Genomic DNA, 14,008 nt, shown 5'->3' with positions numbered 1-14,008 from the left:
AGGGAAGTTAGTATTTGCAGCCTGCACAAAGACATCCTGTGGATTTTATTCAAAGATCTTTCACCAACATGCTTTGGCTAAATCTGTCTTGGTGTATATATAAAATAAAATTACAAACAAAGCCATAGATTTCAAATCACTTTTTTAATAAGACATTACAATGACAAGGTCTGTACATAGATCCCGCACCCCACCCTGATCAAAACAGGAGCTGCAACACTTTTGACCGAATGACAGAAGGTCCCTGGTGGAGGTTTGCTGCACTTCATGCTACAGATACAGGCTTTCGTAATCATGTCCCAATACTGGGACTAATCAATATCAGATTGCGAGAACTTGGAGTTGAAGGACATTCCTTTGGAGAGCGTACGATTCCTCCCTCAAAATTGGGAAAAAAAAATGCATCCCAAGTTCCAAACAAGCATGTTATTGGAGGCCCATTTGTTGAATAGCACATGTAGGTATCAAGACATGACACTTCGGTTTACTATACAGCCCATATAAGGGAAATTGAGCGTGAGGGCTAATGAAATGTGGAGTTTTTCTTCTCTCAAGTCAAGACAGATGGTAATGGCGGTAATCTCTCATTTTGCAGCAATCAATACCTTTCTAACAAGTACTATTCAACATAGTACTGGGTCAAAGTCCATCAAACGTTTAAGATCCCCTTTAACTGAAAACAAGCAAAAATTAAAGAAGCCCAGCCTAAGAATGCAGAGAAATTGAGCATCATTGGAAACAGGAAAAAAAAAAGACAGGCAAAGATGGTGAAGTGTTTGTTGCTTCTACAAAAGAACCAATTTGTTGAATAATCAATAAGCAAGCCCTAAAATGTCGTGATAAATGTCTGCTACACAGGACAAGCATTTCTTTTAAACCAACATCCCAAAGCAATTAGTAATGGGGTAATTGCAGTATTAAAAAATAAATGAGGCTAATCAATTTATACTTAACCATACTCATTGGAGAGGTTCTTTGCAACTTTATGATAGTTTTGACCTAAAACAGTCAGCACTCAATCATTAAGATTTGTAATTAGAGGTTAGCCAAGTCAGGCCTTCATAGAGTCCATCACCTGTGGTCGCACACGAGGGTTGAACATACCAATTTCTATCTCGGATGCGTGTCAATCCGAGCTTCTCTTGGATTTCGTGCGGCTTCATGGCGTCGGGAAGGTCTTGCTTATTGGCGAATATCAAGATGATGGCATCCCTCATCTCCCTGTCATTGATGATGCGGTGGAGTTCCTGGCGCGCCTCGTCGATGCGATCCCGGTCAGCGCAATCCACCACAAAAATGAGCCCCTGGGTGCCTGTGTAGTAGTGTCGCCACAGGGGGCGAATCTTATCCTGCCCGCCGACATCCCACACGTTGAACTTGACGTTTTTGTAGGTGACCGTCTCCACGTTGAAGCCCACGGTGGGGATCGTGGTGACGGACTGTCCCAGTTTCAGTTTGTAGAGGATTGTTGTCTTTCCGGCGGCATCAAGTCCAAGCATTAATATTCTCATCTCCTTGTTCCCAAATATCTTTGAGAGCATCTTCCCCATTTTCAACTCTTATGCATAAATACCTTGCTGGTAATGAGAAAATCAGGCAGGAGCACTCTTGCTTATTCTAGAGGAGCTTCGGTTCAATTACAGGCTTACTGGTGAAAGCATGACTCCCAATAACGATTTTAGAAATACACTCTCATGGTGAGTCAAACTATGCAGTGAGGCGCATGGACGTGTACATTCAAAGTAGGACAGTGTGCGACTGGGGCCTTTTCACACCATGCCTCGTTTCCTCTACAAACTTGGTAGCAGCTGTTTCGCGATGGGCATTCTTGAACACGAATCAGCCAACAGGAGAGTTTCCAGGCTACGATGTATTAATCGGGGAAATTGGATCACTAAACGCCGCGGTGAAGTCCTTTCGGGCAAGGTGTGACGCGCCTCTTGACCGGTTGCACCCCGGCTCTCTGTCAGCACTACCGGCTAAGAAAAGCAGCTTTCTGCGGCTAACGCAAATCCAGCCAAAGCTTAACTTCACCTTCCAGGTTGCGGAGGTCCTCGACAAGCAAGTCCTCGGTGACTCAGCGACATGTGCAATCAACCAGGAAAGTTCACGTCTCGCCCCCCTGTGAAGATTACATAGGAGTGTCAGGCAACCCAAATTAGCCCATGTCCGCTAATGACGGCTAGCTAACTAACTAGCCTAGCGGGCTAGCTCGCTAACAGTTAGCGGTAGGAAACCACCCGGATATTGTTGAAAAATAAGCGGCACAATATAACAATACGAACATGAAGAGACTCTAGCCAAAGATATTTTGTGGAATATAAGCAATTTACCTTAGTTCTTCCCCCAACTTTCGATTAATTTCCCCCGGTAGTAGCCTTTCTCCTTTAAGCCGAGCTGGTCGCGGCGCCGATATACCGGAAAGGTGTGGAGCCGCCTTCTCTGCCACTTCCTGCCCTTGACTTCTTCATTCACTTTCGGATGGAGCTTTCTGGCGATCAGGACGACAAAGTGATGCAAATAAAACTTTCCAAGACTTCTTCACCGCAAGACTTCTGCATTTCAAAGACATCAAAGCAAACAGGCAAACATTCTTCGACCAAAGAGTATTTCAAACTCACTCCAAGATCTAAGACATCAAAGGGCTGTTACAGATATATAAATATATTTTAAAATCAATTTAATCGGTAATTCTGGCAGAAAAAAACACTTTAGAAAACTTAAACGTTATGTTCGATTAATTACAACAACGTTATTAATTCAACAAAAAGAGCAACATTGCCACCCGGTGGTGCACAGGCGTAACTACATGAGTTATGAGTACTCAGTTGATGTGCCTTTGTCGCAAATGAAACGACTAAAATGGAAAGAATTTAAATAGATTATTAATCACACGAGGGGAATTTTACTGCCACTGCTGCAATATTCAACTACACCCCAAAATGTGATTATTTGCGGATGAACCGCAATGATCAAGGGTTTTATTCATCATAACAAACTGTATATAAAGAAAGATGCATACTAGTGAGTCAAATATGGGTTAACGCCCTGAAAACTTAATTTAGATATCTTGAATTGAGGCGAAAGATATTTTCATCTGAAATAAATGACTCAAATTGTATCTCCCACTGGAGTTAGATAATGATTTCATTATAGATATTTGTAATTCATATAGCAGATATCTGCGAATGAATTTTAGAAATCTGTTGAGACAAACATTTTTTTTATTATTGAAAATAAACCAATGTAGCACAAAAAATCAATTAAATTTACACGGAGGTCTTAATATTATGCTTACAAGTAACTCCTAAGAAACATCTGTTGTAACAAAGATGGGGAAAATGACATCATTTGTCAAACGCAAAAATGACGTTGATGTTATGAAATGTACTTTATGCCTCAGAAGAAATAATATAGTTACACATTTACGAATATCTTAAATGTGTTTCTACTAGACAGATGTGTATCACAGAAAGAGTTTGAGCAACACATAATTATTCTCTTTATTAATTAATAAGTAAAAAGGTCTTTATGGCTTGCCATAGGGTCGCTTCGGGTTGAAGGTAGACACGCCCCTATGAGTGATGTCACAGGAACTAATCCCCCCCCACAAAGTAAACATATAAAAAAACTGACAGATTGGGGGCAGAGGAAGCAGATCAATAATCATAAGGTACGTCGATTGCACTACTAACATCGCCTTTAGACCTGTCGCTATTATAATAGAGGTTTCATTTCAGATTTTGGGGGTGACGTTTAAAGACCACCGTGGGTTTACACATTTGAAGAAGCAGCATTGACTTCACTAGTTATGGCGCAGACTCCTCCGAACACCTTGACGCCACTTGCCAGGGCTCTGTCCCACCATAAGCTGGACGCAGTCGCTTCGAACGAGGTGTTCTCGCCTCGAACTTCCCAGGTCCATCCGTGCCGAAGGAGGCAGTTAACAAGCTGCGGATCGTTCGATGGAAATGAACTTGCCAGATCTCCCAGCGTGTCCGAAGCGCGCGTCCTGGTCATCAACACAGGAGGAACCATCGGAATGACGCTTACCGATAACGGTAACTATCGTACACTGATTACACAACTATTTATTGCCACTGTTTGCGTCTGTGCGGCCAAGGTCAAGCTGCTAGCTATTTGATAGCCACATTTTTCCATGTCTGCTGAACACGAGACTACCTCACCAAATGCAGGTCATGCTTATAACGGAACAGGTGATCTTGATATTCAGGACTTCATCTTATTTCCATATTTATTAGAAATGTAATTTGCAGAATGAATTTTGTAAGTGGACGAACAGAAGAAAGGACAGAACAAAATCAAGAAAGCACAACATATTATGCTCTGACGTGACAGACAGCATAATAAAAATATAACAAATTTACTCCACTCACACAGGAAGTTACTATATCTGAATAGTAATTGTTGATTTTAGATCATAATATTCTAATAACAAACGACACTTGGAAGTGTAAATAGTATAATACAAATAAAAGGTATTTGTTCTTCATTACATAATAGACGGACGAAGGAATTAAATATGGTCTGATTGTAATGTTACGTCAACCACTAGAGTGCAGTATGACACTTGTATGTACTATAAATAGTGCAATTGCAGAAAAGCTTAAAGCCTCTATTGTGAAATAACATGCAGTAATTGTGTTTGTACTTCTTCACAGTTCTTGCACCAAAGGCAAATGCATTTGTCCAGATTTTGCGCAAGCTACCTATCCTCCACGATGAGATGTATGCACAGGAGACCTGCATGTATAAGTACTATGGATCCGAAAGCACCTTAGTCCTGCCGTAAGTGGACTCACTATTCCATACAGGAGGACAAAGTGCAGTTTTCATTGTAATCCAACCAGGGATGGCACAGTCGTGTGTTAAAATCCTTAAAGACAACCATCATTGCTGTATGTCGCTCTCTGGAACTTTTGTGGTACTTAGTCATAGTGGTGGCAGACAAAAATAATTGTATGTATACTCGGATCACGCTGAGTGAATCACTCCGTTGATTCAATTCACGTGAGGTTCTAAAGTCACAAGATCCACTAACATTACAAACTAACATTGTTACAATCCTACAACAAGCAATTACGACCAAAATGTTAAAAATGTGCAAACGTTATATTAGGTGCATTTATAAGAACTAAATGAAAATGAGAAAAATGGCAAGAATTTCAACAGCAATGGAAATGTCATCAGAAAATATCCTAATGTTGTCTAACAATTTCTCAAGGTTGTTTATGATCACAGTGATGTGTATATTTTGTGACTGGGTCGGGTTTTAATGTGAATAATGACTTTTGCAGGATGCCGAGCGCTCATTCTGACCATTTAATCCACAGGTGGAGTATATCTGGTAGCCTTGTGTTTTGCTTGCACTGCCCTTGCGAGTGGTTGGGTGGCTATGCTCTGTGTCAAACATCCAAACATCACCTGCTTGCCTGACACACAGTTATATGAATCTCCACTTGTCCGCATTTTCCCAAGATTACTTGCAAAGTACAACCATGTATTCCTGGTTACACTTATTATTCTGCATGATTTATTGCTGTCCAGTACAGTCAACAAAACCTCTTCAAACTTTTCAGAGGTGATAACTTGTAGCAATCCGATTTTCTTATATCCTGCATGCTCTTGCACCGAGTAACATCTTAGTAAACATTGACATGAATATCCAGGCCTTAATAGTGTTTGCACTAACTGTTTGCTCATATGCAAGTCTAATGCAAGTGCCTTGGAACTCTTACCTCTAGGTAAGAAAAAGAATGTGATTTTTTGAAACTGATTTCATTGTGTCAGCTGATGTTTGGCGCTGATGCTACTGATACCTTCACACAAGTCACAATTTAACTGTCCTAATGGTGGCGTCCAACTACAACAAAAGAAAAAAAGGCACATGTGTTGTTGTTGTAATAATCATGATTGATTATTCTGATGCAATGGGGCTGCACCTCAGGCCACGCTTTAGCAGGTACTGTAGATGCATCATGTCATGAAGGGCGTTCTTCTCATGGCAAAGATTATCAGCGACATATGTTCTAGGGTGGTGTACGTTTGAGACTGATTAGAAGAACCCTGCTTTGGTCGACTGGGACTCGCTTCTTCATCCCCCTGCTGTTCCATTCAGATCATCTTCATGTCCCATAATAGGCCGGCCCATGTTAATCCGCTGTGGTGCCTGCCCTGTTTCTTAAAAAGGGAGATTATACGGAAAATGAGCCTAACATGCAGAGTTTAAATTCTGCGTCACAGGTGGGGACCACCCGCTGCTGGAGTTAACTCGACTTGAAAAAGGCGACATTAATATGCGTACTGTACATCCACCTCTCACCCCCCAGCAATGCAACTCAAATGAGTTGCCAAATAACCCACACGACATAGCCAATCATCTACCTTATGTTGCGCTAGTCTCACAGGGTGTTAAGCTTTCACTGGAAGAGAAAAATGGCTAATTTGATGCCATTGCCTCACAATGTGATCCTCCTTTTTACACTCCTTAATTTAAGTTTCGCTTCCCCACCGCACGGGTTCTGCTAAATAGTTTCTCCCGCTTCATAAAGCTACTAGGTTTTATAGAAGAAGAAAAAAAATGTAACAAGCGCTTAATCCAACGTGCGTGACAAAGAATAATCATTTTCACAGTGAAGCCAATCAACTTTTATTAACATGTTTTATGTGGCTTGGTGTGAACTTCTGCACTAACAATGTTTATCTGGAATTTCGTTGTTTTTGATGGATGTTGATTAATGATGGTCGAGTAATCATATTTTTGTTTCTGTTTCAGTATGAGTAAAAATAAGAAGAGGATAGTATACACCATTATAGAGTACAATCCTTTATTGGACTCGGCCAATATGACCACAGACGACTGGGTTAGAATAGGAAAGGACATTGAGGTACTTGAAAATCACCACCTATTTACATATTTTTTTAAACAATTTTATTTCAACTGAAAGTATTTTATTTTTCCAGAAAAATTATGAAAACTACGATGGCTTCGTGATCCTTCATGGCACAGACACCATGGCCTACACGGCCTCAGCTCTCTCTTTCATGTGTGAACATTTGGGCAAGCCCATCGTCCTCACCGGCTCACAAGTAAAAGCAAAAAAAAAAAAATGAAATGGAAACATTTTGAGTCCAAATACCTGCCTCACTTACTCTTTGACCTCCAGGTGCCTATTTATGAGATGAGGAATGATGGCAGAGACAACCTGTTGGGGGCACTGTTGATTGCCGGCCAGTTTGTCATTCCTGAGGTGAGCTCTGGTGTGACAAGTGCGGAAATAAAATAGTTAAAGTTAAACCAGATGAAAGAATGATCCCACAATCTCAATTACATCAACTACTTTATAACTACGGTGAGATATTGCATTAGGTGTGATCTTTGCCGGCATTCAGAGCACTGCTAATGAGACTGCTTCTTTGTGTTTCGCAACATTTAACAGCAATGATCAGGAACAGGATAAACGCTGAAGTTCTTAAAGTGCACAGTTCAAATGCCATCATTTGTCCACAACCACTAACAAAACAAAATTATTGTGTGCATCGTAAATGATTATTTGTTGTTTGCTAAAGCCAATGTAGTGTGTCGATTAAAACGTCACCTCTTTCTCCTTAGGTGTGCTTGTACTTCTACAACAAGCTCTATCGAGGAAATCGTGTGACCAAAGTGGATGCCGGGAGTTTTAACGCATTCACATCCCCTAATTTGGCTCCGCTTGCCACTGCAGAGGTTGATATTTCAAGTAAGTTTGTTAGCACAACGGATTGGTGTCATGTGTAAAGAAAAAAAATGTTGTCCTAGTCTATTTATTTGTCTGTCATCTTTCCCTGCAGTAAACTGGGACACAGTGTGGAGGGCAAACACGACAGTTAAGTTTCAGGTCTCCACTGAGCTCAACAGGAATGTCGGCCTGCTAAGACTCTTCCCGGGAATAACTGCTGCTACTGTATGTGGTCCTCTGAAACTATTTTTTATTTTTATTTTATAATGGGAATGCTACTAACTAAAGCATTTTGAATGAATGGTTTATTCACAGAAGAATTTCCAGATCAAAAATGTTGTAGACAAACTGTCCAGACACTCTTGTTTGCGCTAACTGTGATAAAATAATGTTAACTTCGGTTTAATTGTGCAATTATCCCACTTCTTACCTTCCCGCTCGTGTAACTCCAATCAGAGCTCAGCTCAGAAACAGATAGTTATGGGCCATGACCAATCGCCTAGTAAAGAGGAAGGCTTGGCATTGACAGTGAAGCGTTTAGTTGCAGCTCGCGTTTCCGAGACCACCAGGACGGTGACTTTACTATCTCAATCTGCTCCGGCAGCCCAGTACGACCATCAAGGCTTTCTTATAGCGTTTAACTGTTTTTATGAGGCGCCGTTTTCATGGGGCACCAGACTCGTGTGTGCGTGGCGGCGCTATGAGAGCGTCATTGCTAATCCGCGTCAAGCATTTCTTGTCAAAGTGCTTATCGCATCAAAAAATAGACCATTTTACTGCCCCCCCGCCTCAATCTCATATTTTGTGCTAACTTCCCCACAGCCGCCAAATGACTTTACGCTTGCTAACACCTTCAGATTAATTGCTGTCCTTGCGGACACCGCCATCATCTGCTGTTCTAGTCATATATGCCATGGCTAATGACGTGGCACCTGGTCTCCAGCAGATGGGCTTTTAGGAGCATGGATGGGTTTGGACATGAGAGAGATACAAAAAATAACCTGCTTTCTACTAATCTTCCATACATTCTGAGTATTTATAATGCACGTTATTTTTAGGTGAGGGCTTTTCTGCAGCCTCCTATGGAGGGAGTGGTTCTGGAGACGTATGGCAGTGGAAACGGGCCAGATAACCGCCCTGACTTGTTGGAGGAGTTGAAGAAGGCCACTGACTTCGGCGTCATCATCATAAACTGCACGCAATGTTTGAGGGGTACGGTGTCTACGTCCTATGCCACTGGCAAGGTTGTCCCCCTATTATTATGACTTACTATTTATTTCACATTTTGGGCATTCATTAAAACTTAAATGCAATTTAGGTATTGACTGACGCCGGGCTGATAACTGGTTGTGACATGACTCCAGAGGCCGCCCTATCAAAGCTGTCCTATGTCTTGGCCAAGACAGACCTAAGTCTTGACTCTAAGAAAAAGGTTAGTGTGTACATCAACGGGAGGTCACGCTAAAATAAAACTGCCTGCAAATATCCGTGTGTTTGTACATAGATGATGGGCCAGAACTTGCGTGGTGAGATGACTGCTGATTTGGCAGGAGCCAAGTTTAGTCTGAGTGACAGTCGATTCATCCAGGTCATCGCTAAGGCTTTGAGCATTAGCTGCAAAGAGGTAAATAATGCCGATTGGTCTTAATGTCCCTAACATGCTCAATAACTGAATTTTAAGAACTCAGTACTGCTCAGATGCTTAACACTGCTTGTCCTAATTGGGAGTTGATTTTGAATGTGTTTGCATTTGAGATCTAATGTAGACACATTTAGTGTAGACGCTGATAGGGTTGACAAATTATTTTTGATCGTATGATTATTTTGAAGTGCTGACTTAGAACTGTTAATTCTCCCTGTGCTTGCTGTAAACTTGAGTTGTGCTCCACCCGGGAGTGTAAACATTTGTTAGCTGACCATTGTGAAAACAAAGAGATAAGACCACCTCTGCAACCTGCTGTAACCAGTTTGCAGAGACGACCCCAGCAGAAGCTTTCATAAGATAGACATGTTCTGCACACCCGACCTTCCTTGTTGAGAATAAATACAATTGCTGTGGGAGTTCGGAGTTTCAAGTTTTTCACAAAATGATGCCCACGTGCAAGCATAAAATGGCCAAACTGTCCCTTGTGTGATTCTTGCATCAAAGACAATCACACACTAATAAAACAAAAGGAGCATTAAGTGTGCTGTCAAAATAACAAGATGGCCATTACGCCCGCTGGACGAGCAAAAGGTATTGATACTGTTTGAGCTGATACCACTAAAATAGATTCCTAAACTTTAAACAGCGATATTAAAAAAAAATATGACTCTTCCTATGCTGTCCACAGGAGCTGGAAGCCATCCGTGATGCTCTGACACCCTCGCTGGCCTGTGCAGCCACAAAAATCGGTGACATTGAGGCCTTAGAAGCCCTAAAAGAAATGGCAAGTCACAAATTCACATTGTCAAGCGCCATTACCCGTTGGCATTCTTCCACAGTTAATTGATTGCTGGACAATAAATGCATGATGTCCTTTTTTTCCATCTTAGGGTAGTAATTTATGTCTGAGCGACTATGATGGACGGACCGCTCTGCATATTGCCGCCTGCGAAGGAAACCTGAAAGTGGTGCAGTACCTGCTGACAGTTGGCGCCACCGTTTATGCAAGAGATCGCTATGGTGACACACCCCTGTGCAATGCTGTACGCTTCAGGTAAGCCAAGCTGTCATTTAAATGCTTCCTTTTGTTGTCACTGAAGAAGTTCGTACGAGGGATGAGTGACAGGATGGGAATAAAGAAGCTAGGGGAATAACAGAGGTTAATACACGATTCAAGCTATTGAGGCTAATTGGTTTGTCCGTTGCTTATTAATATCGTCATTCCGTGACATTGCCCTAAATATTTCGCTATGTGTTTTCTTGAATTCATATCGGCCTCAGGGAGAAAACGTATGTTGGAGCTGTGCCAAATGACCGTTGTCGTATTTTAACGGTTGGCACGGCAAGCAGCGACACGTTTGCTTTGTTGGTTGAGGGAGGCCTCGCAAGCATGGCTTCACTTCCTTTGCTGCACATTCCATGCCTTCCTCTACGGCTACTAATTGTGACAGCACGTTTGTCAATAATCAGTTAGCTGAGTCCTTTTAAATTAAAATGTCAAAGTCTTTTAAAGAGACGGGTGTGGCCTCGGAAACCAGTCCTGCAGCTTGATGTCAGTTTCACTGATTGTACATACTGTGGCTATAGGTCAACATAGTCTGAAAGATTAACTATCAATGTTCTAAGTATTTACCTCTGATGAAATCTTTTTGTTTGTGTTACTGATTTTCTGAATGGCACCGTTGCACTTCTGGTGATTCCTGTGTGAACGGTTGGAGTGTATGCAGGCGACAGGGCTCGTGTCCCTACTTGTCAGTTTTGTCCCGGCGAAACTATTTTTAGTATACAAAAGAAACTAATGGTGACATCATTTGACCTAGGCACAAGGATGTCGTCAAGCTCCTGAGGAAGACGGGAGCCCACTTTTCCCGAGACGAGTTGGATGAGGCGGGATCGGAGTTGTGCAGGTCTCACACACCCCCACACACACACAAACTAACCTATCCTACAGTAGCATAGCTAACACAAGCCCAACCAGTTTGCTGGCACTTACATATACAAGAGGAATGCTCCCTGACTGCATAGCGTTGGATCACCCCCATATCTGAAGCCCCTGTTGTCGTAGATGTTTGCATGCTCAACTTTTACGAACACATCTTGTGAGCTCGGAACATGGCTGGTTTAAAAAAAAAAACCCACACACACACATTGCAGAGCGCGGTGTTGCTGATTTGGCATCTCAAATATGCTGACCTCATTTACTAAAACGCAACAAGACAAGTTTTGGAAGCAATTGTTCTCATTAGTGTTTTTTTTGTTGGCATTTGTCAGCCTGGTTGTCAGCGGCGATCTGGAGGGCCTGGAAATATGGAGTCTCGCTGGAGCTGATCTGAGTAAACCAGGCTATGATGGGCAGACAGCAATTGAACTGGTGGGTGCTTTGAATATATTATATAGCACTGAAATAATACTTTTTGACTTAGTATGCATTTTTCTTTTGTCCAGGCCAACGCTGCTGGTAAACCAGAAGTGGCAACCTTCATAATAAGCCTCCTAAACAAAACAATGACGGTAAACACTGTTTTAAAAACTCACATCTACTGTTGACCATCCAATACATGTCTATTATCCAACTCTTTTGTCTGCCTAATTTCAGACAGCATTTGCAGAATTGAATGAATATGATGATGATGATGAGGAGGTAAAAGAAATTGTGTGAATCCCCCATCCTTTCAGCATGCAATCCCATTAAGCATGACTTTTGATTTGAATTTTACTTCTAAATATCACCTCGTGCCTGTTTGGCATCTGTGTGTAGATCCTTTAGTCGGTATTTGGTTCTCCCAAATGATCCATCAGGTGGAGGAAAAGCACAAATAGTGTTGAGTATTAAACATTGCACATTAAAATTCACTAGAAGGGTTTTTAAGTAAGTGGGAGAAGAATTGGAATTTGTACGGTTTTTAAAATGGGGTTTCAAATGATGTGTTTAGTGTTGTTGATCCTAATTTTATTTTTGTATCTTCTTGCATCCAGAACAGCGTGATTGAGTTCACAGCTTCTCCTGCTGGAATGTGAGCTTCGGCCACTTGGTCCAGTCTACAAGTTGCTTTCACTTCCTCCCGCTCCGTCCCCAAGTACACACTAAAGCACTAAAGCTTGTTTTCAGCCACCAAAAATTACAACCTTCCCGTCCAATCACGTTATAAGCACAAGTTTAAATGCACATTGGAATGTTAGCATAAAGTATTTGATGTCGGTATTATTCTATATGAGGGTATTCATGATTTTTTTTTGGAGGGTGAACCAAATGCTGCTGTAACTTAAAAACTGCCAGACTGATACAGTATAATTACTGTGACACAATATAATTATGTTCAGGGCTTTTTATTTTTATACTTTATTTTTATAGTGAGATAGTAACAAAGACACTTAAGAAAAGGAGATTTGCATCGTCGGCCTTGGTCAAATACCTCCATGAGTGTCCTGCTGTTGGAACACGTGTTACAAAACTGTGAAGTGACTGCACACCCATCCAGCCTGTTTCTCAGCCGGAAGTCGTCAAGCCGGAAGAGTGGCATAGCTCTCTCACTGAAACGGAACTGGCAATTTCGGTTACAACGTGGATGGTTTCTGCATGCAATCTTTTTAAGAGAGTTTGTTCATGTTTAGAATGTTTTCCTTTCACTTCTGCTGTTTTTTTTTTTTTTTTTTTTGTCGGGATTGTAATGAAAAACAAATCGTCCTGCTGTTTCACCAATGAATGTCTTTTTGACATGGGTGTAGTTTTGTGATAGTCTCTGTTTGAAAAAGCAAAACCAATAAATCTGATCAATCAAAAAATATTCTGTTATTAACCCACCACACACACACACACACACATATAACCTCAGCGTTGAAATGAATTTTTATTTGATGAAAGAGTATCTTGAAAGAAAGTAGAAAGTAAAATCATTTTTGGGACTGATTTTAAACAAAACATTTTATCATAATTATTTTAAAGGGGAAAAATGCTTATTTACATTTTTATAGATGGGAAATCATTTCCAAAAGCCCCCATCTCTGTCATAAAATTCTTTGCTGTCCACATAAATGCCAACATAATGTAAGAATGTAAAAAAGCTAAAGGGAACTCATAGATGCAATACACTACATGAAATGGAATAGAGAACATGTAAGTTAGTCCAATAAAACTTATTTTTGACACATTTTCAGCCAATAAAAATCTACTTGAACTCAAACCTTGTCACAGGAATGAATCACTTTGGGTTTGATGCTAAACAAATTAATGTATTAATTTCCATGTTGTCCCAGAAATGTGTACACGGGGCAGTGCTTGTTTAAATACATTTTATTTTTCAAAATAAATACAGAATATATTATTTTCTTGTCTCCCTTTCTTTTAAAATTTTACAGTACCATGATATAATAATTAATTTCCGAGCTAGCGGTTGTATTATTGTTATTTATTTTTTATTTTTGCAATATTTTCGATTAATGTGACGCTTACTGGACCCTTAAAAAAAACAATCTTTCAAAAAGGCGGCTTTGGGATTTAGTAAAATCATAACCACATATATTTTAAAAATAATTATTTTTCCTTGTGATAAATCCCCAAAAGGGGAATGCGTGGAAGGGATCCCATGATTCTGACATGTGTTTGCCTCTAGGTTAAGTGCACAAA

At 40.8% G+C, this 14,008-nt stretch overlaps 2 protein-coding genes across 4 annotated transcripts; one reads left to right on the top strand and one right to left on the bottom strand.

Moving 5' to 3' along the window:
* Positions 1 to 125: 125 nt before the first annotated feature.
* On the bottom strand, positions 126 to 2,510 carry arf6b (ADP-ribosylation factor 6b). The gene is made up of 2 exons (XM_049739698.2): positions 2,334 to 2,510; positions 126 to 2,122 (listed from the first exon to the last, which is right to left on the bottom strand). Exon 2 carries the CDS (start codon positions 1,548 to 1,550, stop codon positions 1,023 to 1,025), a length of 528 nt encoding a protein of 175 aa, XP_049595655.1. The 5' UTR covers positions 1,551 to 2,122; positions 2,334 to 2,510; the 3' UTR covers positions 126 to 1,022.
* A 1,034-nt stretch (positions 2,511 to 3,544) lies between these two features.
* Positions 3,545 to 13,127, top strand: aspg (asparaginase homolog (S. cerevisiae)). Of its 3 annotated transcripts, XM_049739694.2 has the most exons (19): positions 3,545 to 3,673; positions 3,741 to 4,061; positions 4,683 to 4,809; positions 5,319 to 5,354; positions 6,797 to 6,908; positions 6,985 to 7,110; positions 7,188 to 7,271; positions 7,634 to 7,760; positions 7,852 to 7,964; positions 8,798 to 8,983; positions 9,058 to 9,171; positions 9,244 to 9,363; positions 10,073 to 10,168; positions 10,275 to 10,438; positions 11,205 to 11,291; positions 11,656 to 11,755; positions 11,830 to 11,895; positions 11,981 to 12,025; positions 12,361 to 13,127. In XM_049739694.2, the coding sequence occupies exons 2-19, from the start codon at positions 3,812 to 3,814 to the stop codon at positions 12,400 to 12,402; spliced, it is 1,995 nt and encodes a 664-aa protein (XP_049595651.1). In that variant the 5' UTR covers positions 3,545 to 3,673; positions 3,741 to 3,811; the 3' UTR covers positions 12,403 to 13,127. The 3 variants fall into 3 exon arrangements, with proteins under 3 accessions (XP_049595651.1, XP_049595652.1, XP_049595653.1); XM_049739695.2 differs by lacking the exon at positions 5,319 to 5,354; XM_049739696.2 differs by lacking the exon at positions 11,981 to 12,025.
* Positions 13,128 to 14,008: the final 881 nt, after the last annotated feature.

This window comes from Syngnathus scovelli, chromosome 14 (assembly GCF_024217435.2).
Source record: "Syngnathus scovelli strain Florida chromosome 14, RoL_Ssco_1.2, whole genome shotgun sequence".
Classification (NCBI taxonomy): domain Eukaryota; kingdom Metazoa; phylum Chordata; class Actinopteri; order Syngnathiformes; family Syngnathidae; genus Syngnathus; species Syngnathus scovelli.
This window is presented reverse-complemented; position numbering and strand designations above follow the sequence as displayed.